Source organism: Haliotis rubra, unplaced genomic scaffold, assembly GCF_003918875.1.
Source record: "Haliotis rubra isolate DU_JTF1 unplaced genomic scaffold, ASM391887v1 Scf25, whole genome shotgun sequence".
In the NCBI taxonomy this organism is placed as follows: domain Eukaryota; kingdom Metazoa; phylum Mollusca; class Gastropoda; order Lepetellida; family Haliotidae; genus Haliotis; species Haliotis rubra.
The window spans coordinates 2,552,867-2,576,296 of record NW_025766558.1 but is presented as its reverse complement, the minus strand read 5'-3'; the positions used below and the strand labels follow the sequence as shown (position 1 = coordinate 2,576,296).

The window sequence follows — 23,430 nt, the reverse complement described above, 5'->3', positions numbered from 1 at the left end:
GTCACCAGAAAAAAAGTTTGACGAAACCGTAACCCATAGATAAGCCGAACCCATTCTACAGGCTGCTTTTTTTATCTTCAAAATTTGGCTTATCTATATGGTAGTTGGTTGTCCCTATAAATACATTATATGTTTTAGAACTTTGAATCCATGACTAAACATTATCTAACAAGAAGACAAAGTCATCAATATCCCCCGCAATGGCAAAATACTCTTCATGATTATGTCTACGAGTTATGATTATGTCAAATATTTAGGTGTGTATATAGAAAAGTGGAAGGAGAGTATTGAAAGGTTTTTAAAGTTCTGCTCCAGAAAGCAGCACTATCACCAATTTCAGTAAAACTTGTTGCCATGGAAACGCCAAAAATATTTTATTCAGAATTCCCAAACTACCAAAAGGCACCAGTACACCACCAGATCTATCTATGTGCAAAGTTTGGTGAAGAAATATTGAACGGTTTTAGAGTTCTGCTCCGGAAAAGAGCACTACCACCAATTTCAGGCTAAGTCAAACTTTTTGCCATGGAAACGTCAAAAATATTTTATTCAAAATTCCAAAACTACCAAAAGGCACCAGTACACCACCAGATATATCTATGTGCCAAATTTGGTGAAGAAATATTGAACGGTTTTAGAGTTCAGCTCCGAAAAGAGCACTACCACCAATTTCAGTCTAAGTCGAACTTGTTGCCATGGAAACGCCTAAAAATATTTTATTCAGAATTCCAAAACTACCAAAGGCACCAGTACACCACCAGATCTATCCATGTACCATGTTTGGTGAAGAAATATTGAACGGTTTTAGAGTTCTCAAAAAGAACACTACCACCAATTTCAGTCTAAGTCAAACTTTCTATGGAAACGCAAAAATATTTAATTCAGAATTCCCCAAACTACCAAAGGCACCAGTACACCACCAGATCCATGTATGTGCCATGTTTGGTGAAGAAATAGTGAACGGTTTTAGAGTTCTACGAAAAGAGCACTACCACCAATTTCAGGCTACCAACTTGTTCTGAAATGCCAAAAATATTTTGTTCAGAATTCCAAAACTACCCAAAGGCACCAGTACACCACCAGATCTATCTATGTGCCAAGTTTGGTGAAGAAATAGTGAACGGTTTTAGAGTTCTGCTCGAAAAGAGCACTACCATCAATTTCAGGCTAAGTCGAACTTTTTGCCATGGAAACCCCAAAAAGTACTCAAATCTGTACTTTACTGAGAAAGTGTAATCCCAAAATTATATGGATAAAATATTTTGTTTCGTTAAATGTCATATTTATTGTAGCTGGACGATCACATGTCAACAAGTCGTTTTCTCTTGTTCGTTCACGTGAAACAATACGATGTCGTTTTCTTACTGCAGGTCACCATAAAAAAAGGTTTGACGCAAGTGTAACCCATAGATAAGCCGACCCCCTTCTACAGGCTGCTTCAAAATTTGGCTTATCTATATGGTAGTTGGTTGTCCCTATAGATACATTATATGTTTTAGAGATTTGAATCTATGACTAAACGTTATCTGAAAAGATAAAAACTTGATTATAATCAATCACTGGAACATCAAGAATTGTGACATATGCGTAAAAAGCTCACCTGTCTGAAGCATTCATGTACAATATTGACATTTTCCCGCGTTGAGTAGAGAACCGTGCGTACTATCTCGTACTCTGAAAGACTATGGTCATCACTGCACTGACTAGAGTTGGCAGAGTCCTTCTCAGTGAAGTTGGAACCTGACAATGTGCTTGCATTGCTCCCTGGGATAGGTTCCATGTTGGTAGCCTTGACCTCTGATGAATCGGGCACATCATCTGTCCCACCATCAGCAAGAGCTGAACATGATAACCCTCTGAAAGACATCCAAAAGTCATTACAAAAGAGTTATCAAAAGAAAATGAAATTTTGTATATATTTGTTTAAATTTGAAAGTGATGTTTCATCGGATTCCTGAGAAAAATGTGAAGCAAGAAAGCAGACCCCAAGAGTCCAAGAGTGCAGGTATTTTAGAAACTGATTAGTGTATTACACAAACATGTGTCCCTAATGTTGACATGCCGGTGCAGACATTAACACAAGTTAAACAGTGATAACCAAAATAATTTGAAGTCTCTCACGTTCTATACCCGATATATGTAAATGAATGTATAACAGGAATAACCAGGATCTCCCAGCAATATTATGGCTATCCTGTACCAGGCAAACAGATGCTCTCTTGCAATGGTGGCCATGATTGGTGAAATAGAGACTCTCTTTACATGGTGATGACACATTTAAAACATTCATGAATTAGGATCAGTCGTGAAGAGTGAGTGGGTTTAGTTTTACTCCACACTCAGCAATATTCCAGCTATTTGGTGGTGATCTATAAATAATCAAGTCCAGACCAGACAATCCAGTGATCAACAGCATGAGCATTGATCTATGCAATTGAGATACATTGACATGTGTCAACCAAGTCAGCGAGTCTGACCACCCGATTCCATAAGTCACCTCCTACGACAAGCATGGGTTACTGAAGATTAATTCTAACCAAGATCTTCATGGGTCAGTCGTGAAGAGTAACGTGAATGATGAATTAATGCACCTTACTTGACAAGATTGTTGTCCGGTTTCTTGGTGGAGAGGGTAAAGTTTGCCAACCACTTTATGAAAGAGTCCCGGCACTCTGTGACGTTGACAGGCTCATCCTTCGCCATCATCTCAGGGATTGTACGCACTCGAGGTAGGTCTGCAACATCACGTTTGTACAGTTCATGTAAACTTTCCAGAAGCTACTTATGATTACAAACCTGAGGAAACTGATGTACTTGTGATCAATTATACATTGGGGGAAACGTTCATTGATCGAGAACAATCATAAATTTCTTCCAGATGACCAAATGCTAAATCACCAAGTCCTTACAAATTCAAAAGTATTTTTCCTGTTGGCACATATAAATTTAGCTAAACCTGTAGAGGTTTCCAATTCTTTGAAGAGAATCGTCCTTGGGGTACATATATTCATTTTCTGCGGCTGAAAATGTCATGTGACAGTTGTATCAATGTTTTAATAAAAATATTGTACAATAAATAAAATCTTTTTTATTTATTATACGGACCCCACCACGTGAAGTTACCCCCCTGCTACGCATGTGCAGCCAACCAGGTAAGCACCTAGGCCCTTATAATCATTCCTTTTGCTGAATAAATCAGTGAACAGAATTGCGGGGAGGTGGGGGGCCCTACCCCAAGGACGACTCGCTTCAAAGAATTGGAAACCTCTGCCGGTTTAGTTAATTCTTTTTCAGAGAGATCGTCCTTGCGGAACATAGAAGCATTAACACAGACTCCCAAAGACAGGAGGCTAGGGAGGAGGGAATTCTGTCACAGTACAAATAAATAGCGATCGTTAGGCAGAAAGTAACAACACTAACCTGTCACATGTCCCAAAGCTTCCACGAGAGGCATGATGGGAGGGTAACCGACAGGGAGGAACGTACTGTGCGAAAGTAAAAACCCCGCCCACATCGTGAAATCTATAAAAGAGCACCCAAAGGGGGAAAACCAACTCACAACCGACTATAATCTCATGAGAGAAATCGAAAGTAGATAGATATGACAACAGTGGATATATCAATTATACCCACTTGAAAACAGCGTCATCTGTCCAGATAACCAAGATTCACTCGGTCAGGGTGGCAGGACACTGTCCACTGGCGAGAACAGAACGTCAAAAACGTGCTCGATCACGTGAATGTGTATCGAGCGGATAGTGCCTTATAAATGTGCTAGGCTGGCTCCAAATAGCGGCAGAGCATATCTCTTCAATGGGCAGTGCCGATACAAAAGCCTTTGAAGTGGCCACTGCCCTGACCCGAATGAGCCTTCAACCCCTCAGGGGGAGGCTTGCCCTTAGCCTGATAAGCACTACAAATGACCGATACAAGCCAGCGTGATAGGGTCTGTTTGCTAGCCGGCATCCCAGCCTTCCCGCCACCGTAACTGCAGAACAGATGGGTACCCGTACGGATCCCTTGTGTTCGAGTGATATAGACCTTGAGGGTCTTACGGACATCCAACGGGTGAGTGCTCATTGCAGAGGTCCCCGGTGTGGAAGGCTGGGTAAGAGTAGGAAGTTCGATAGGAGCTGTCACATGGAAAGTGTGATCGATCTTCGGACGGTAAGTATCCGGGAGGCGAATACTGAAACGATCTGGATGGAACACAGTCAGCGCCGGGTCTGCCGACATAGCATGTAAGTCGCCAACCCTTCGCCCAGATGTTACCGCCACCAGAAATACGGCCTTCCATGTTACCAGCTGAATGGAAATAGCCGGACAGCCAATCTAGCACGATAATCCCAAGGTGGGCTGGTACGCCTGACAGCAGGTGTAACCAGATCCACGCCATCTTAGAAGCTCTGTATAAGAGTGTGCTGCCCCAGAAGAGCACCATCGACAGGGGTGTGGAAAGTGGAAATAGCGGTGGAGTAGCCACGAATGGTCAAAGCCACCAAGCCTTCTTTCAAACGAGCTTGCAGAAACTCCAATACTCGGACTAAATCCGCAGAAAAGGGATCTGATCTGCTATCCCCCTATCTGAACACCCACGGCGACAGCCTGCAAGTTTAACGGGAGGTCCGGGCAGACCTCCCCGCGCCCGCGAAAAGGCTGCTGGGAGCCAGACAAAGAGGCCGGCTCCTTGCCCTTACCTTTGGCGGGACGGCTCCTCCTCCTTCATCTAACCAGCGGCCGAAGCCAACGGGCGGACTCGGGCGTAGGCTGCGCCCCGGAGGAAGAACCCGTTACGGGAGCGAGAAGCCCGCGGTTGCTCCAACAAGGCCTTAGAGTCCTTGAAGGAAGTCGCTGCTGCAGCAGCCTCCCGAATGACCTGCTGTGCCCCCGGAAACAACGTCGCTCCCAGTCGAAACGGAAGGGCCAGCAAGGTCTTCTGTGTTGCTGCCGAATAACGGGATGTAGATAGCCACAGCTTGCTCATCCCCATGACTGTGCACATCACCGTGGACGCGGCAGACCGTAAAGAGTCTCGCCTCAAATGGGCCTGAACTTCGGATAGTTGGCGGAGAAGAACAACATGCGGGGAAACGTCACCAGTGGTCCCTTCCGCCTCCAGAGCCGACCTTTGTATCGAGGAAAGGTACGCCTTGTGGACCACGACCCACACCTGCTGCATGGCATTCCGGTAGACTTCCTCGTATGTCCGGTATGCCTGCCGCACGGGGGCGCCCGCCAGCGCAAACGGTGGTACTAACTGCCCTTGCTTGGCAGCCGGGGCTGCACCTGAAGAAGCCGAGCCTCCCCCCGAGGGCGACCGAAGTAAACACTCACTCGTCCACCACCGGCATAAAGAACAGAGAATCATAACCCAGCTGATACCTCTTAACTAGTTCGGGAAGATCGAACCTGAGGCGAGAACCAACCAGGAGAGGATCCATAACGTCCTGCACCAGGGAGGGCAAGATGCGGAGCTGTGTCTGAGAGGGCTGCCGAGGAGCAAACGCCTCACCCGGCAGGCGGAACTCAGTTGAGTCCGAGCTACATGTCGGCACCATGGCTTGGGGAATATACTGGGCAATATGTTGCCTAACCTCCCGGAGAGCTGTCGAAAAACGGAAAGTACCCTCCGACTCCTCGACCTCCCCAACCTCCATAGACTCGGCACCTGAGCCAGAGTCAGAATTCGGATCTCCACATGAAGAGGAGCAGAACCCCGACCCGGTGGGAGGCCGAGCCACAGATGCCACGGGAAGGGAAGAGCCGAAGGACCTCTCAGTTCTGGCAACCGACACTACACTCGAAGCCCGGTCCTGAGACACGGGAGGAAGCCCGGACAGAACCGGCTCCTCTGCTCTCATGGGGCGGGGTGGCGCGGGGACCGGAACCCCAGGAATTCCCAACGGACCCTGCGCCAAAACCGAGAGGACTAGGAGCGAACCCTCCCCGTCCGGGGTAGCCCAGGCGTCCGGATACGACGCCAAAGACAGATGCCTCCAGGCCAAGGGATCGAGCCGAGCTCGGCGATCCCACCCCCGGACTCGCAGCCCCCCTATCTGAGTGGTCGAGGAACTCCTGCCGGCGACCTCCAACCGACTCGTGACCGAGGGACTTCACTAAGTCCATATGCTGTTGAAACAATTGTGTGATAACGGACATATCAAAACCACTGGATTGAGAATGAGAGTGTGACTTATGCGAAGTCGACTTAGAATTAGCCTTTTTGGCCTTGGACAGTGGAACCTCCTGGGTCAAGTTCCCTCCGCCTCACACCATTCCTTGTGAAAAAGGAAGACAGACGCCCGTCTCTTCTGGGCCCGGGGGAAAAGCCCATACACAATTCACAGATGTCGGGGTTATGCCCTGCCTTCTCCAGACAGCATAAGCATTTATCATGCTTATCTGAGCGAGGGATATTTTGCCCGCAGGCAGAACACCACGTAAATGCCTGAAAGCAAACACGCAAGCATGTAGCTAACGGCGGAACACAACAGCATAAATATACATGTACAAAACATTGAAAACTACGTGAATGCGACAACGCGACATGAAATACTTGGTTAATAATGCAATATTTCAACCACGTGGCACGCTAAACTTCCCGCCATGGAATAGCAACACGTGCGTAAATCACGGGAAAGCTAGCGTAAAAGGTCAATACAAAGTCACATAAATGAGAAATAACTGACAGCAAAGTCAATAAAACTTTTCTCAAGAACGAATGAAGACCATACATACAGTAGTTGAAGTCTCAGACATTCTTCCGATAAGAAGTAAATCAGCTTGTAACTCTTTGGAAACACGTGTGAACGCTAGAGTGACAGCAGAAGGAATGATGATACAGGTCTAGGTGCTTACCTGGTTGGCTGCGCATGCGTAGCAGGGGTGTAACTCAACATGGTGGGGTCCGTATAATAAATAAAAAAGATTTTATTCATTGTACAATATTTTCATTAAAACATTGATACAACTGTCATGACATTTTCAGCCGCAGAAAATGAATATATGTACCCCAAGGACGATCTCTATGAAAAAGAATCCAAAGGACTCAAGTAATAATTGCCCTGAGCTTCATTTGACAATCCCCTTTCTGCTGACTCTATACTTAAATAACTAAAAGATTAATTGACAATGGACATAAGCACAAGCAGTACTAGAATGATCCCTGTGGAGCTGGTGTCTCACCTAATACTGGTTCGTAGATGTCCCTCATCTCAAACTCAGGCAATAACCAATGTAGATAGCTGTCCTTGAATTTATTAAAGAGGAACACGAAGCTGGTCTCACGCATGTCCTTATTCATCCACTCTATTTTGATCACCTGGAACACAGCAATGAGGTCAGTCGCGGCTGACAATGGTTTCAAACCAACAACCAGTTGAACAGCTAAAGATCACTACTGTACACAATACCAACAGCAAATGTCCGTCTTAAGAATCTTTGAGACCATGGACTCACCTCAGACACCATGACTGTAAGTAGGGCATCAAGGAAGTACTTGGTCACATTCTCAGGAATCTTCTCACCAGCTCCAGGCAATATTGCAGTTACCTCCCCTGATGCTATCACTCCACTGCAGGCTGAAAGTGAAGAGGCAAGTTTAGGGACCGTTCATAATGGCTACTGGGGTTTTGATAAAGTTAATGATAATCATGTACAATGTGAATGAACTCCCCTAAAATTTCTGTACAAGGTGATCCCCTACCCACCCCACCCCATGTCATGTACAAATCAATGCCACCCCCAACCCCATATTTTTAAATATGTTTGTGTACAAAATTGCTGACCCCCCTACCTCCCCAGAACAAAATGGGTGACCCCTCTTTAAAATCATCACCACCTCCCCACTACCCATATATTATGAAGGTCCTTTAGCAGCCTTGAATGCAAACAGATCAGATTAACTATAGAAACAAGAAAGAATCAAATTGTCCTTACTTTCTTGGGAGTGGTAGGAAATACACCTGTAGTGGTGTAGTACACAGATAGGTCAACACCGGCATTATTCAGTTAGCTCCACAAACATTTAATGAAGTATTTACAGGTAGGTAACAATTTCTAAGTTGATCAAGATGACTTGGACACAGTAAAGAGAGTTTTATTGGAACAGGTTCACGTTTGATATTCGTTTGTGAATAAAATGCAGGCATCCTGCCACGTGCTCACACAAAAACACATCACATTTATGCAAATGAATATATGTATATATCAAAAGCCAGTATTTCATTAAATAATCAAAAGATTAATCAAAGGTAAGTTTAAGGGTGGGAACAATCATGCTGACATTAGTATGATTATCAAACCTGCTGATTAATTAATGCATATCTTTATCTATTCATGAATATATTAACCTGATACATGACAATAACTGCATATTATTCTAATGCACATGCAATACATGTATTGATGCCTAAAATGTGGAGGAACATCCTCTTTATGACAAAAGGAGAGCAAGTGGGTTAACATTTAATGTCACATCAACAATATTTCAGCCATGTCATGATGACTGTGACAAAGGAATGATAATAAGAATAATAAAAGTGCTTTTTATGTCCTATTACCTGAAATCTCTTAACCTAGGATAAAAGATGTTACAATGAAATAGTTACAAAAAAATTATGTCACTTAAAATCAACAGAGTATTTGAGTGTTTTAAGCAATTTGTAATGACACATCATTGTTGTGAGAATTAACGTTAATAAACTTGTATTATTAATATTGTTTAACATAGATTACTTAATAAGATAAACATTTGATAATTTGCTCCACTTCAACCAGAAATGAGCGATGTGCAGTGTTTCAAAGCAAGCTCCATCACAGAGCGTGACACCTGCATTAAGTCTTCCAGGTGATGTGCAGGGAATGAGGTGTGGCTGTGAGGAGCTTGGCTGCATAGCCTTGAAGTACATGTAACAACTGCAGGAAAATAAGCATGTGAAATAGGCTGTTGGATCATGTAGGTTGGCACTCCTTTATAATAAAAATAATTGGTGTCAAACACTTAAAGACACTACGAAACTGTTTCCTCAAAGTGACAGGTACAGGAAACGTGGCAATAGAGGTTTCACACAAGTTTGTTGAGTGGCGCTGCTTGTTCCAAGAAAAATGGTTGTCTTTGTACAAAGACTAAAAAAATTGCATCTTCAATGTTGTCCACACTTGACAAAAACATATTTGAATCTAATCAAGTTTGGATGTATAGCTGTATGAACCAAGAGTTTGTCATTTGACCCAAGGTTGTCTGAAATCTCTTCTACTGGCCCACAGGAACAGAAACTTCTGTCGATGCCACTTCATTGCCATAAACAATAGTTGTGTATAACATTAAGATTGGTAAAAAGCAAATAACAGCTTTTTATTTCCTCAAGAAAGAACTATGATGATCCTATTTGCTGACATATTTCCATGAATGAGTTAACAAATCAATAAAAACAAAAACACAAATATAACAAGGTTAGAAAGCAGGGAGTCGGGCAGGTATCTAACGAGTATTTGATACTGGACTTCAGCAGCTTGAACACATGAAAGGGATGTGTATGCACGTCTTTACTATTTACCCTGGGTAAATATTTGACTACAATTACACTCGACATGCTCAAAACTAGCAACCACAAGCCAAACACTGCACAGCAGCTACAGTGTCTGGGCATCGCTTCGGAGGAGATGCTACAAGATACCACAGCACTGAATATAGCCTCTCCACAAAGGCGACAACTACAAATTTTATCATTTCAACTGATGAATTACATTCATCCAATACACAGTGAAAATGATGCATAAATAGGTAATTGAATACTGTTAATGTTGACAGGCCAACTGAGAGAGACAAGTATTTACATAAAATAGTTAATGAGTTCGAGGGGTAATCATAGGTTATTGACGTAACAGACTTCCCTTTCAAATGCTGAGAAGCATGAATCTGAGCATGGACAAGGTTTTATAGAAAATCGAAGATATTATGATTTAGTTATTCAAAAGGATACAAAAAATATAATATAAATGTTCCTTTATACTGATTTTGATAAAACATCAACACTTTAGTTCTTTATGAAAGTATTTAATACACAAAACATGCACAAATGTCAGTACGTGGTATATGTGATACTCTGCAAGAACCCTTCTCATGCAGTGGCACATTGCAGTGAAGCAAAACAGACTTACACAGTGGCCGCAGGGACCCAGACTGGTGATTAACTAAATTGACAGAAAACAGTGTGTCGTCATACACCATGTCATACACCATGCTTCTGTGACAAGCCAGACAAGTTCACTAGCTGTATCAGTGTATGTAGCACACAATAACTCATTTCTTTATGGCCCCAGTAACATGGACTCTGTGGCAATATGTTCATATTGGAACTTCCAATTAAACTTGTCTTATTACACACCACTGACTGAAATCATTCAAAATTACCACAATGTTTACATTGTCTGGAGGCATGGGTGGCACAGGCGTCTAAAGCACTGCAGTACGATGTATATATACACATCTTGATTGCATTCTGTGTTTGTCAGCAGCCTACCCAAGTTGTACAAGTCTGAGACCTGCACCAGTTGAGGGTATCCTCCAACACTCAGCTGACACACTATGACAGTGACAGAAACTAACTAGTCCACTATTCCCGATAACATTGGCAAAACCCCTAAAATGGACAATTTCTACTAGTTCTTATATTACCTTCACCACTGGGCATATTTGGCAAGGACTATAGAGCAAATGTCAATTTGTATCACTGCCATGATAAGACAGGAATACTGTTCAAAGCACCGTTAAACCAATCACTCATTCAACCATTTGTTTAGCTGTTTTGAGCTAATAGTAGGTAACATAGTGTGAGAGAATCATCCTTCCCTATTTCCTAATGTCGTACATCATGTTCAGCATTCCGATCCTGCTGTTGCTAGATTTCTTGAATACACCCAACAACTACCAGCATCCAATACATGTCAGCATGGTCAGATCAAGGGTCATGAGCTTTACTTCTAAGCTATATTGTATCTCTGACATAACCTTGTAAAACAGCATGCATTCACACTACAGAGCTGGTGACAACAGAAACATGATGGTGACTGGATTGATACCAAGGAGTAATGTAAATCCATTCCTTCACATAGTTGTTCACAATATTACTGAACATAATTTGTGACTGGTCCAGTAGTGGGACGGTATAGAAATGTCTGCACCCTTGATAATGACAACCATCTGGTTTTCCATAATAATTAATCATTGCAAAAAGTTGTGAGTGAGTGAGTGAGTGAGTGAGTTTAGCTTTACGCCACACTCAGCAATATTCCAGCTATATGGCGGCGGTCTGTAAGTAATCGAGTCTGGACCAGACAATCCAGTGATCAACAGCATGAGTATCAATCTGCACAAATGGGAACATGTGTCAACCAAGTCAGTGAGCCTGACAACCCAATCCCGTTAGTCGCCTTTTACGACAAGCATGGGTTACTGAAGATGAATATTCTAACCCGGACCTTCACGGGTCAAAAACGTTGTGAAATGTACAAAGTACAAAGATATTTCATAATTCAGATAAGCTTGTTAAACATCTGCATACATTTTTCGCTGTTCATTTGAGTGAGATGAATTAATCTCCAGTTATCACTCCACATACCATGTTTGCCACATACATAATTTAGAGCTACCAATATTGACCAACATTGTACTTTTGAGGTGGCACATCTAACCCTTGATCAGCACTACAACCAACCAGTTGAACCCATTATACGCTGAAAGTGCAGGACATAAAGAACTACATAATTACAGCGTGATTCAGCAATATTAAACCACGACAACTAAGTTCCCCACGGAGTATTCCCTACTGATCCCACCCATCTCCCAACAGTCGCTACAGGCAACACTTACTGTCAGGAGGCTGGGGCACCTTGTTGTTGAGGATGTCCTGGTGCACACCGTCTCCGATATCTGGCACCAGCTGCAGGAAGATGCGATGACACTCCTCCGAAGCATTGTCCTGCAGGATCTGGTACCACACGATGAAAAGACGCATTCCCTCCCTTCTCAGCTGGAAGTAAACATATACTTGTTGCAGTTGACTTAAACCACTATTATTGTTTCTGAAGGAGAAGGTGAAGTTTGGCTCAAAACTTCAACAATTACCATGTGTTTACGTTCTTGTAGTGTTTGTTGAAGGAGGAACATTTCTTTATGACTAAACTACAGATATACAGTAAAACCTTCTTTAAAAATATTTACCTTTATAGAATTGGCAGGATGAAGCAGCTTCTTCATGACACGACCTACAAGAGATGTAAGATGTGTCAACATATTGCACACAGAGACACCTTGTTCAGTTGAACCATGTTAAAGAGTATTAAACAGGGCTCTGGGATCTTAAATCCTATATCGCCACATTGTATGTTTTTGGATGTCATGGGCTTTCAGACTACAGTGATTATTCTCACAATAATGACTGACTGACTGAGTTTGGTTTTACGCCGCTTTTAGCAATATTCAAGCAACATCACGGCGGGGGACACCAGAAATGGGCTTCACACATTGTACCCATGTTGGCATTCGAACCCGGGTCTATGGCGTGATGAGCAAACGCTTTAACCACTAGGCTACCCCACCGCCCCTCTCACCATAATGAGACATTGTAAATACTTGGATGATGGCTTGTGTTTAAGACAAAGTTGTCTTCAGTAAGTTAGTGACGTGTTTTACAACTGTTCATGGGATAACTGAGAAACAAGAAATGTACTTAAGTGTCTGAAAACACTAAACACAAGGAAATACTGTGGAACCTGTCAACAGTTTTAGGGGGACCATCAACATAAATCATCTGAAACAGTATATCCAGCCAAAAGAACTTATGCTACTAAGGTTTCAATCCCAATGGATCTCTTGGCAACAGAAACACATGTTCCTAATGAAATGTACATTTGTTGAACACACATTTCAAACTTTCATAATGTGAACATAGACTTATTAACTCAATTAGTAAACTCAATCCCTTCTGTCTAAGTGAACTAGTACACACCTATACTGTGGAACATCCATCTCTTGTGAATCAACTCAGGTAAGAAAAAGAGAATTTTCTGAAAGAAAGATCATGAAAACATTATCACAGCATAGTTCACACATACATGTCAAAACTGTTGGGGGGTTATTTCACAATACTTCAGAGACCTATTCAAAAATAATCTGAAATACACTATTTTTACTGAAAACAAATTATTACCCTAAAATGGGCTTCCAAATAGTCTGAGTCATTTTCAGAATACTTAAGAATCAATATTGGACTTCTGAACTTACAAGTCCAAAATTATCTTTAACTGACATAGAATTTAGACCAGTGATGAATGTGACAGATTGTCAATAATTATTGTTTCCATTGCAAAAGTCTGACATGTGATTTTGAATATCTGTGCATGTACAATATATGACATAAACCTTTCCCTCCCGATTTAGCCGAATTTTTTCTGGCATTTCAGTTTTCAAATACAAACAAATAACATGTGTCTTCTCTATCATCTCCCAAGTCAAGACTGGAATCAGACATGTCCCACTTGTAATCTCCTGTTATCATGGTTATGTTAGGCAGACTAGTGATATTTGTTTGATTCATCATAAGTCAGGTTTACTACAAACACAGAAAAAACAGCTCCGTGGCTTGGGATCTCTTGCTAAAAAATATCAGAAAATATAATTCCTGTTCAGTTTCTACAAATGCATGCTCATTATAAGAGTGAGTGAGTTTATGCCACTTTTAGTAATATTCCAGCAATATAACGGCAAGGTACACCAGAAATTAGCTTCACACATTGTACCCATGTGGAGAATCAAACTTGTGTTTTCAGCGTGACAAGCAAACACTTCAACCACTAGGCTATCCCATCGCCTCCTCATTACAAGACACAATGACCATATGGTGTACTAAGACTAGTGCTCCACTAGGGCAGAACAACACAAACATACATGAACATTCTTCATCACACTTTTGTCTTATCTTAAATGGAGTAAATGTCCAGATATTTCAGATAGGTAGCAATTTAATTAAACATAAGGGCATTTCTATAGTAAGATAAATGGGGAGCTAAACATTTCTGATTTATACCAAGTTACTGCGGCCCCATAGCATGTTTCACAAAACAATTCTATTCCATTTTTCTCATCCCCTTGTTAGCTATGAAATTAAGAGACTAGTATATAGATGGTTCCTTTAATGTTCATTTGTTACCCGATACATAAGTTAAACCTATACATAACTATTTTATGATATTGTTCAGTGATGGGTCAACGGGGACGCCAGAATCAGTCTCCTCTACTGCCTGCTGACAACACAGAAAAGCAGGATGGAAGATCTTCCACAGGTATTGCCCTATACAATAATCAGCCTACAAGCTGATGGGTGGGGCACACCAACTAAGTACTTAGTTTGAGATTGTACATGAATGGTGTTCAATATTTAAGACTGTGATAAACATGTCACATTTTGCCTTTTGGCAAGATTTTCAGATATCAGTCTTTTTGAGATGAGGATTATTTGATATTGTAGGTGCCTATATTCATGCAAAGTTGGGGTCATATATATTTTGACAGATGATGAAATATTTGTTCATGATTGGTGGTGGTGGTGGTGAAATTGGGTTTAACGTCGTGCTTGAGAATATTTCGCTCATATGACGATGTTCATGACTGGGATTATGATAGCTTTGTTTAGGGTTTTAGTGAGTGTTACCCTGTATTATAATAATGGTTATCGAGGGCAGAAAGTAAAGATCCATTTCAAACTTAATACTTAGAAGAATGTCATATCAACATTCTTATTAGCATGATATTGATGACCTCCATGACAATTATTTGATTGAGATATGTGAAGGTCGACCTATAATACACCATGACAAGTCAAACATGCTTACAAACAACATGGCTTCCTGTAACAGTAGCAACCTTCAGGTTCTGAACATGAAAATATTTCAATATAAGTGGTCATGTGGAATGTGTACTTTTCTGTATATCTTTGCAATTATATTTCCATGAACCATTTCATCTGGAAATCCAACAAAACCCAAGGTTTGGTTGGCCAAGTGCTCATCAATCTGATGGCTATTGATTAGGTAGGTGTAACGCAGGCTGAATATTATCAACAATATCTCCCATGAATCTGTATTTGTTCAGCTTCAATAATCATGATAATGGGCCCGTATACACTGTCACAGCAGGTCGAAAAACATTGAATGACTTCTCCAAGTACAGATCTTGATTTCAGTCCCACGAAAATGCTCATCAATTTTTTTTTTAAATTGCAAAATTCACATAACCTGATATCTTTTCAAGGGTTAAAATCTGTGTACTGAATCACAAAATTTATTGAGTTTGAGCCAGATTTGTGCCTGCTTCTTGCCTGCAGGCTTTCAGAAGGTCATAGAGTGAGACGATGTAGTTAGCTACATCAGCAAGGCAGAGCAAGCAAGGTTGACCGCTGACAGCCCCACACAATCAATAGCATGCATCAGATTCTAAGTATAGAGCCCACGTTACTGTTTACCATATATGTATGATGGCCTCCGACAGAGGAGGATCACAGACTACCAACATGGTGTACACCAAGTCTGTAATCAAATTTCTCTACAATTTAAGAGTTAAATTTAGAAATTTAATGAGGTTAAGTCTGTGAAATTTAATAAGGATAACTGGATTGCCGATGATAATTTCAGTGCAAGCTAAAGCAAAACTCATCTTAAACAAAATAGAGAAATCTTGGGCGGGCAAACGCCATCCATGTTGTGTAACAAGCCCTTACACATGTCTTATACCACTTTCACTGAATAATGTTGATGTACTGACACTAATGTTCAGCAAATAATGTTTGGTATCCATTTATGGGTCGACATGATCTTGTCTGCAATATCCTATCATTCTGAACAAATCAAAAAACATGTCAATAAACTTATAATACATGCACTCCAGCATGTTTGAAAAGCCTGATGTGTCAAGTGTATTGATTACTGATGGTTGGATCTGATCATCCTTGAAGAGATTCTCTTACATCAAAATAGATTATCTATTGGACAAACTGGTGTGATGTCTCCTGGAACATATTGAGTGAGTGAGTGAGTGAGTGAGTGAGTGAGTGAGTGAGTGAGTGAGTGAGTGAGTGAGTGAGTGAGTGAGTGAGTGAGTGAGTGAGTGAGTGAGTGAGTGAGTGAGTGAGTGAGTGAGTTTAGTTTTATGCCGCACTCAGCAATATTCCAGCTATATGACAGCGGTCTGTAAATAATAGAGTCTGGACCAGACAATCCAGTGATCAACAGCATGAGCATCGATCTGCCCAATTGGGAACTGATGATATATGTCAACCAAGTCAGCGAGCCTGACCACCCGATCCATTTAGTCGCCTCTTACGACAAGCATAGTCGCCTTTTGTGGCAGGCATGGGTTGTTGAAGAGGAACATATTGAGCATGCTGATCACTTACTTCAAATATATGCAAGATTGCCTCCAGTTCTTCTCTATGGGCCTTGCTTGCTGTAAAAAGAAAACGAAAATATTTAGAAAATAACACAAATTTGTAAACCTTTTGCCCCACATAAATATTATCAACATACATGTATCTCAGTGTACTTAACTACAATCTCTAAGGGATCACTAACTTCATTTCGATATAATCATAGTTGGTACTATGCATAACTGAAAAAAAACATACAACATGGTATATCCATAAGTTTGTTATAAGCATGTGTGCTATAAACAATTTACTGTATCTATTCCAGTCTGGCAGTCAGGAAATGGGGAAATTTGGAAAGCCCTCTGATACCTCCTTGAAAAGGAAGGTTGTCTTAGAGAACAAGCTCTTTTGACTGAAAACTATCGATGTTTGTGATGTTCCCTTCTGACGTGTAAGTAGACGGACCACAAACAGCAGGCTTTTGGTCATATTTCAATTTGATGAAATAGCCTTTATTCATATCATTAATTATCTATAGACTATTTTATGCACTTGTTCAGCAAGCACTGACATGAATGAATGTTCATTCAGCAGCTCCAAACTGGAAGTGACATACATTCTGATTTTAATAATCAGTAATTCAACCTAACCAGGTTGTCCAGCAACCAGTTTCCGCTTAACTGAAGAAAGATAATACCAGCTCCAAGGACTGGTGTTCCTAAGATGCACCCTTTGCAAATAATATCGGGATAACCTCATACATATTCATCCCCTCATCTTGGGAATTGAGGCATCAGTTTCAGTGTCTGATACTGATGAGTTCTAAATAAAATAATGAAGAAGATGAGGCACCATCGCCACTGAGGTGCTGTGCCCCCAATCCCAGATATCCCAGAGACAGATCATTATGTAAGTTAGGGCTATCATGCAGTCTAAAATACTCGGAGTTGAAGTAAACTGAAGTAATTGGATCAACAGTGTTTAATCATGATCATTTTAATGACTTTAAAGTCTGCAATTTAGAGATGGGCCAAAGTCAGCACTTCCATCTAATCTTGTAAGCATTTCCTAGTCTTTTTAGCAATAAAATATAGATCCACAAGTCTCTGTAGGCCATCACTGATAAGTGATAATTATGTGACACGTCATTCTAATTTGCTACAAATATATATTGTGAGTTCAAGACAAATTGTGGCAAATAACTGAGAGAAGATGGTATTTTTGCAACAACATTAAAGAGACCAATGTCAAGTGCTGGTATTCATGTCATGGAAGTAATAAACCTTGGATACTTTTGTTGTCATTACATTCACACACAATTTAAGCCATATGCCCAGTGGTGTTTTGAGTTTGAAACTTTGTGTTAAATGTGATTTTTTCAATGTTTAAAAACAACAAACTAAAATCGAATTGCTCAGCATTACAAATTTCAGCTTATCTGAGAAGACATTTTTAGAGCATGCTAAAAGGGCAAATCTCTTTCTGACACATATTTCTATACAAGTGTGCCTTGTGAGTATTGTAAGTAGTTGGGCCTAAAAATAAATGTTGTGATTCCGATTACCCGACCGACCCTTGAATTCTGGTGCCGACCCAAGTTTTTTAAGAGGTGTGAATAAAATAAGCTTTCAGATACCATTGTTTTTTCCCTGCACTAACGGACATGGGTCATTCTGATAGAGAAAGTTGACATGATGGGTGCAAACTTGATTGAATAAACAATTACACATCGATAATTGTGTTATTAGTTTGTACTTTATTTCTAAAAACAAGATGTAAAAAAAAAAAGAATTCCTACCTACCTACCCTAAATTTTAAGAGGTGTAATTGGAACCACAACCATTTTTTATTTGGCCTTGGTGACAAGAGATAGAGGCTCTTTAAAGTACTGTAGGTTCCTAGCCCTTCCTTTATCTAAATTACTGACTGGTTTGGCATTTACTAGCCAACAGCAACTGACATACACTGGTAATACAGTGTTCATGTTAGCAAAAGAAGCTAATGGACCCTCTGGGCCCACTGGGTTCACAAAGATGGAGGCATTTTGTAAATAATAGGTCACAACCACTAAAGTATAAAAATAGTTGATTCACTCACAATATTCAATACAATCTGAGTTTGAACTTATCCTCGACAAGATTGGTCATCTTAATTTATTGCTGCAGTCCATTTCACTTATGATGTGTACAGTCTTCTCTTCCCTCTCCAGTGTTTTGAGTCCTGTTCATGGGGAAATGAAGACCTATCCAATCGTTCAGTAGAGACTAGGACATCATCTAGTCAGGACACAGTCTTTGCCAAGCACTTGTCTTGGAAAGGTTGTGTCTACTGACCTCGCTATCACAGCCAGTTGTTTGGTCTGGGGGTGCAAGAGCTAATACAGCAAGTTTGGTCAGGTTCAGAAATACTCACTTGTAGTTACCACTCCACAGAACACTACGCTTGTCCCTTGGGAAGCCTTCACTACAAACCAGGGTCCCGTTTCACAAAGCTCTTGTAAGCCTAAGATCACGTAACTTTTCGTAGCATTCGTACTTCCTATACTGTAGGGGCGGTGGGGTAGTCTAGTGGTTAAAGCGTTGGCTCGTCACGCGGAAGACCCGGGTTCGAATCCCCACATGGGTACAGTGAAGCCTATTTCTGGTGTTCCCCCCGTGAAATTGCTGGAATATTGCTAAAAGTGGCATAAAACCAAACTCAGTCAGTCAGTCAGTTCTATACTGTAACACTGACTTACAATAGTCGTAGCCCTACAAGAGTTTTAACCTTGGACCATTCTCACTGGTTGTTTCTGGATCTACCAAGGCTTCTCTACTTGACCTTTGTACACATGTGACTGTTCTAGTCCAAAATGATCAATGAGCAAGTCCATTGCTTGTTATCCCAATCCTGCGCTGCTAACAGGTCATCCCCATTTGCCAAAGAGCAAACATGAGGCTTTCGTCTCTGCAGGGAACCTTTCAAGATGTGAAATCAAAATCAACTTCTTTGATATTTAAAAATCTCTTTGACATTTACGAATCAAATGATTTTGGACACTTTTGCAGAAGAACCGTTTGCTATGGCATCTTTTTCTATGCCTTTGACCCCTTTCTAGACCCATGGACAAATATGGCTTGAAGCATTACTGCTCCTTTTCCACTTGCAATTCAAGCCAATCTCAGCTTGGTTCATTGTATCTGAATTAACCATTTAAGCATAAATAATATCTTCTGCATTCCCACAACTGTAGTGTCCTATGCAAATATGCTGATAACGGGTGTTCTGATAAGCATTCCATCAATGTTCTGTCTCCCTGCAGCAAGCCAGGGATTATAACATGTCAGTCGCTGTACTTTCTGATGCATCCTTTGTGATAGTGTGTCAATGTACGGGCTTCTATCACAGTGTTCACGAATCATGTTTCAAAGGAACAGGACATTGGGTCCTGTAAGTTTCAGATGTCTGTCTGACCCATTGAAAATTCACAGTACCCATAGAATAAAATTAAACACACATTTCAGATTTAGCATTTCTTATAATTGGCACTGAAATTATAAACAAACATAAGATTTATAAACAGCAAACAGGTGTCACATGTCCCATTTAACTTCAGTCAAAGTCATTGTGAAATATACAGTCAGACACTGGGGCCGGTGGGTTGTAGACCTCTATCGGACCGTTGGCAAATCTGCCGGATTTGTCAGAGGGTCAGATGCTATTCGTGAACACTGCCATCATGACCCAAGAACCTCATTTAACTGGCATGTTTATCCATTGGAATATGCTCTAGTGTTAGCCAGGACAGCTGTCACTCCTTCAACCACTGCATTCCTTCCTTGCACAGACCATTATTCCATGCTTGAGCAAATTGAGACTTCATGTTCTCTGCACACACAACAAGATGGTCTTTACTGTCAGTATGACATATCAGAGAGTTTCTTCTGAAGTTTGAAGCACCAGTGGTCAGTGAATTAGATATTTTTGTGTTTTGATACAAGCGTTTCAGAACCTCTACATTCTGACATCTTCAACAATTCACTAAGGGATATCTTGACAACTGTTTGTCCTGAAACAGACATTCAGTTTGTGTTGAATTACTTGTTGAAGAGGTTATGAGTGTGGGTTACTATGACAGCTTTTTTAGTCAATAAACACTAGTGTCGAAGTGGTAGAGTGTTGTGTACTGTCCTTCCCATTTTATGTATAATATGGAAAAACTGAACTAGCAGACAATTGGTTTTAATTCATGTTGTAGCCTAGCAGATCTTTGTTATGACAGAGGGATTGGCCAATCTAAATATTCTTAGTGAGGAAGGTTGGTTTTTTATGCCACTGGTAGCACTGTTCCAGCAATATCACGGCAGCAGATACCAGACATGGGCTTCAAGCACTTTAACCACTAGGCTACCCCACAACCCCTAAATAATCTTAACAGAATATAAATAAAATCAAACACAAGCTCTACAGCTGGGATCATTCAATTGCTTGATGTACAAAATGCAGACTTGCTAGAAAATCTGGGGTCTGTGAAAGTCAAATTCAGTAACTGGGCCAAAAATAAACTATGAAAATATGATATGTCTCAACCAGTTCTCAATGCTTCAATTTTGGTAAAAATTTGAACTGAACTGACAGGAAATGTAAACACTACAAGCTTTCTTTGTCCTGTCCTATCCTGTACGCCAAGCTACACACTTAGAGGATGAGTGGAAGGTTTCCACTAGGTTTCTCACAAGTCTTATATATAATTTTGTCATGCAATACCAAGGTTGCTATGTGAATTAGGTGAGGTGAGGTGAAATTGGGTTTTACGTCGTGCTTGAGAATATTTCGCTCATATGACGACGTGCATGCGTGTGTATGTGTATGTGCGGCTGCTTGTACTAGCCCAGACTGAAGCTGGTTTTATAGTGCTAGCCCACTGAGATACCATGCCGCAGTGAAGCATGAATACCCCACTCAGACACATTATACTGACTCCGAGCCGACCAGTCCTTGTTGTACCCATTAATGCGAGCGCCAGGCAGGGACCAACAAGTACCATATTTTAACGTCTTTTGGTATGACGCGGTCGGGGATCGAACCTCGCGACCTTCCGCTCTCCGGGTGGACGCTCTAACCACTACACCACGGAGGCGGTCTCATGTGAATTAGGACGGTGGTAAGTATCACAATGCACAGATATGTCTTCACAGAATCATTACTACTTAACAGCATATACTCAGTGGGGATCAGACTGCATGTACGATGGCATGTATAATGGAAGTTATGTGATAGGATTACCCAGCATGAAACCTGGCTGTCAGACCCACCAGCTGGACAATACAACAAACTCAGCACTCAAAGGACTGAGACTCTCATTAATTATCATGATAATCTTCCTTCAACCCCAAAATGTCTGTGTGGGGATAGAACTTCCATCTACAAATCACTCATTCAGCATCCTAACAGCATTGATTATTCCCCTTCAACCAACCCATATTGTTGACTGTACAATGATTAATAGGAAGACTAATTACTATATCCAATGCAATCCTTCAGCATTTGTACAGTGTCAGTGTATGGTGTGCCCATAAGTGACAAGATATCATCTCATGTTAACATTAGGCCAAATTGATGCCGATCCTTTGAAGACATCTTTTCAGTTTTCTAGTATTCTACTCCTGACACTTCATTGAATGGACTCATCGCCCTGTATTGGTCACTTAATGAACCTTCAAATTGTGTATTCTTTGACATGGGTGACCATGATGATATTTACTGAATTTGAAACACTGAGGTTCTTTTTCAAGTAAGATATACAATGCATATACATGAAAAACAATGTTTGTGTGTCAAACTAACTAACTAGAATCACACTGAATATTTCTTCCTTGGTTGGACATGTATTTGTGACTTTGAACTTCTCATATCTTGTATAGAATTCCCTAAGCCTATGGAATAATGAAGAATGTCAACAGAAGAATAATTTCATGTCAATGGAAGAAGATCAGGTCAACAGAAGACAAATGTCTGAAGTCAACAGAAAAACTATTTCATGTCAAGGAAAGAATATCAAGTCAATGGAAGAATAATGTCATGTCAGTGAAGAATATTGGCTAATGTCATCATCATAATCATGGTCAATAGAAGGATATTGTCTGATGTCAACAGAAGTAAAATGTCTGCCGATAATCCTTAACCATGTGCCTTCACACACATCACATGTGGCTTGGGTCAACATAAAACAAACCTTGATTTCAAAGCAGTCCTATTTCATGTGGGTTATAGAATACCCAAACAGATAATAACAAACATATCTCATATCATTAAAAAAATTGAAATAGTATCACTAAGCCACTGGGCTGATGTCCACACATACAAACAGATTTTTGTTGTGTTCATTGTACTTCCTGCATTCTGATTAGCTAAACATGTGTTACCATGGTTATTGCCTTCACTTCCAAATGAACATAAAATATAAGCCACACCCACCAAAGCAGGCTATAAGGATGCATACAGTTTGTAGTCTGATTTATATCTAAATACAAAAAAGACACATTCAATCCTTAAGCGAAATACATAAACAACAAGAAGTTTCCTTGTACAGAGAGAAGGAAGTTTGATAAAGAGGATTAAATTTAATAGTTTGCTATGTTTACAGAGATTTAAGAGAGTGAGTGAGTTTAGTTTTACACCACACTCAGCAATATTCCAGCTATATGGCAGCGGTCTGTAAATAAATGCGTCTGGACCAGACAATCCAGTGATCAACACCATGAGCATCAATCTGCGAAACTGGGAACCGATGACATATGTCAACCAAGTCAGCGAGTCTGACCACCCGATCCCGTTAGTCGCCTCTTACGACAAGCATGGGTTACTGAAGATGCATATTCTAACACGGACCTTCATGGGTATACAGACATGAGAGGCCTGACGTATTCATGCAAGAGCTCTCTTTAGACGGTGGTTCAAGTCACAATCTGCATAATATAATCTTATCAATCTTATCATGTTTCTACCATATCTACAGACTGTAATAATC

The 23,430-nt window shown here is 40.9% G+C and overlaps 1 protein-coding gene across 1 annotated transcript in view; it reads right to left on the bottom strand.

Annotated features, from left to right (window-relative positions):
- Positions 1-23,430, bottom strand: part of LOC124279425 (ral GTPase-activating protein subunit alpha-1-like) — an 88,556-nt gene that overhangs the window by 59,895 nt on the left and 5,231 nt on the right. Inside the window, exons 3-11 of the mRNA XM_046715253.1 lie at positions 16,452-16,501; positions 13,011-13,068; positions 12,224-12,267; positions 11,873-12,032; positions 10,162-10,194; positions 7,459-7,580; positions 7,186-7,321; positions 2,597-2,735; positions 1,601-1,856 (exon numbers count right to left, since the gene is read on the bottom strand). Coding sequence (XP_046571209.1) covers positions 1,601-1,856; positions 2,597-2,735; positions 7,186-7,321; positions 7,459-7,580; positions 10,162-10,194; positions 11,873-12,032; positions 12,224-12,267; positions 13,011-13,068; positions 16,452-16,501 — 998 coding nt within the window. The remainder of the gene's footprint in view (positions 1-1,600; positions 1,857-2,596; positions 2,736-7,185; positions 7,322-7,458; positions 7,581-10,161; positions 10,195-11,872; positions 12,033-12,223; positions 12,268-13,010; positions 13,069-16,451; positions 16,502-23,430) is intronic.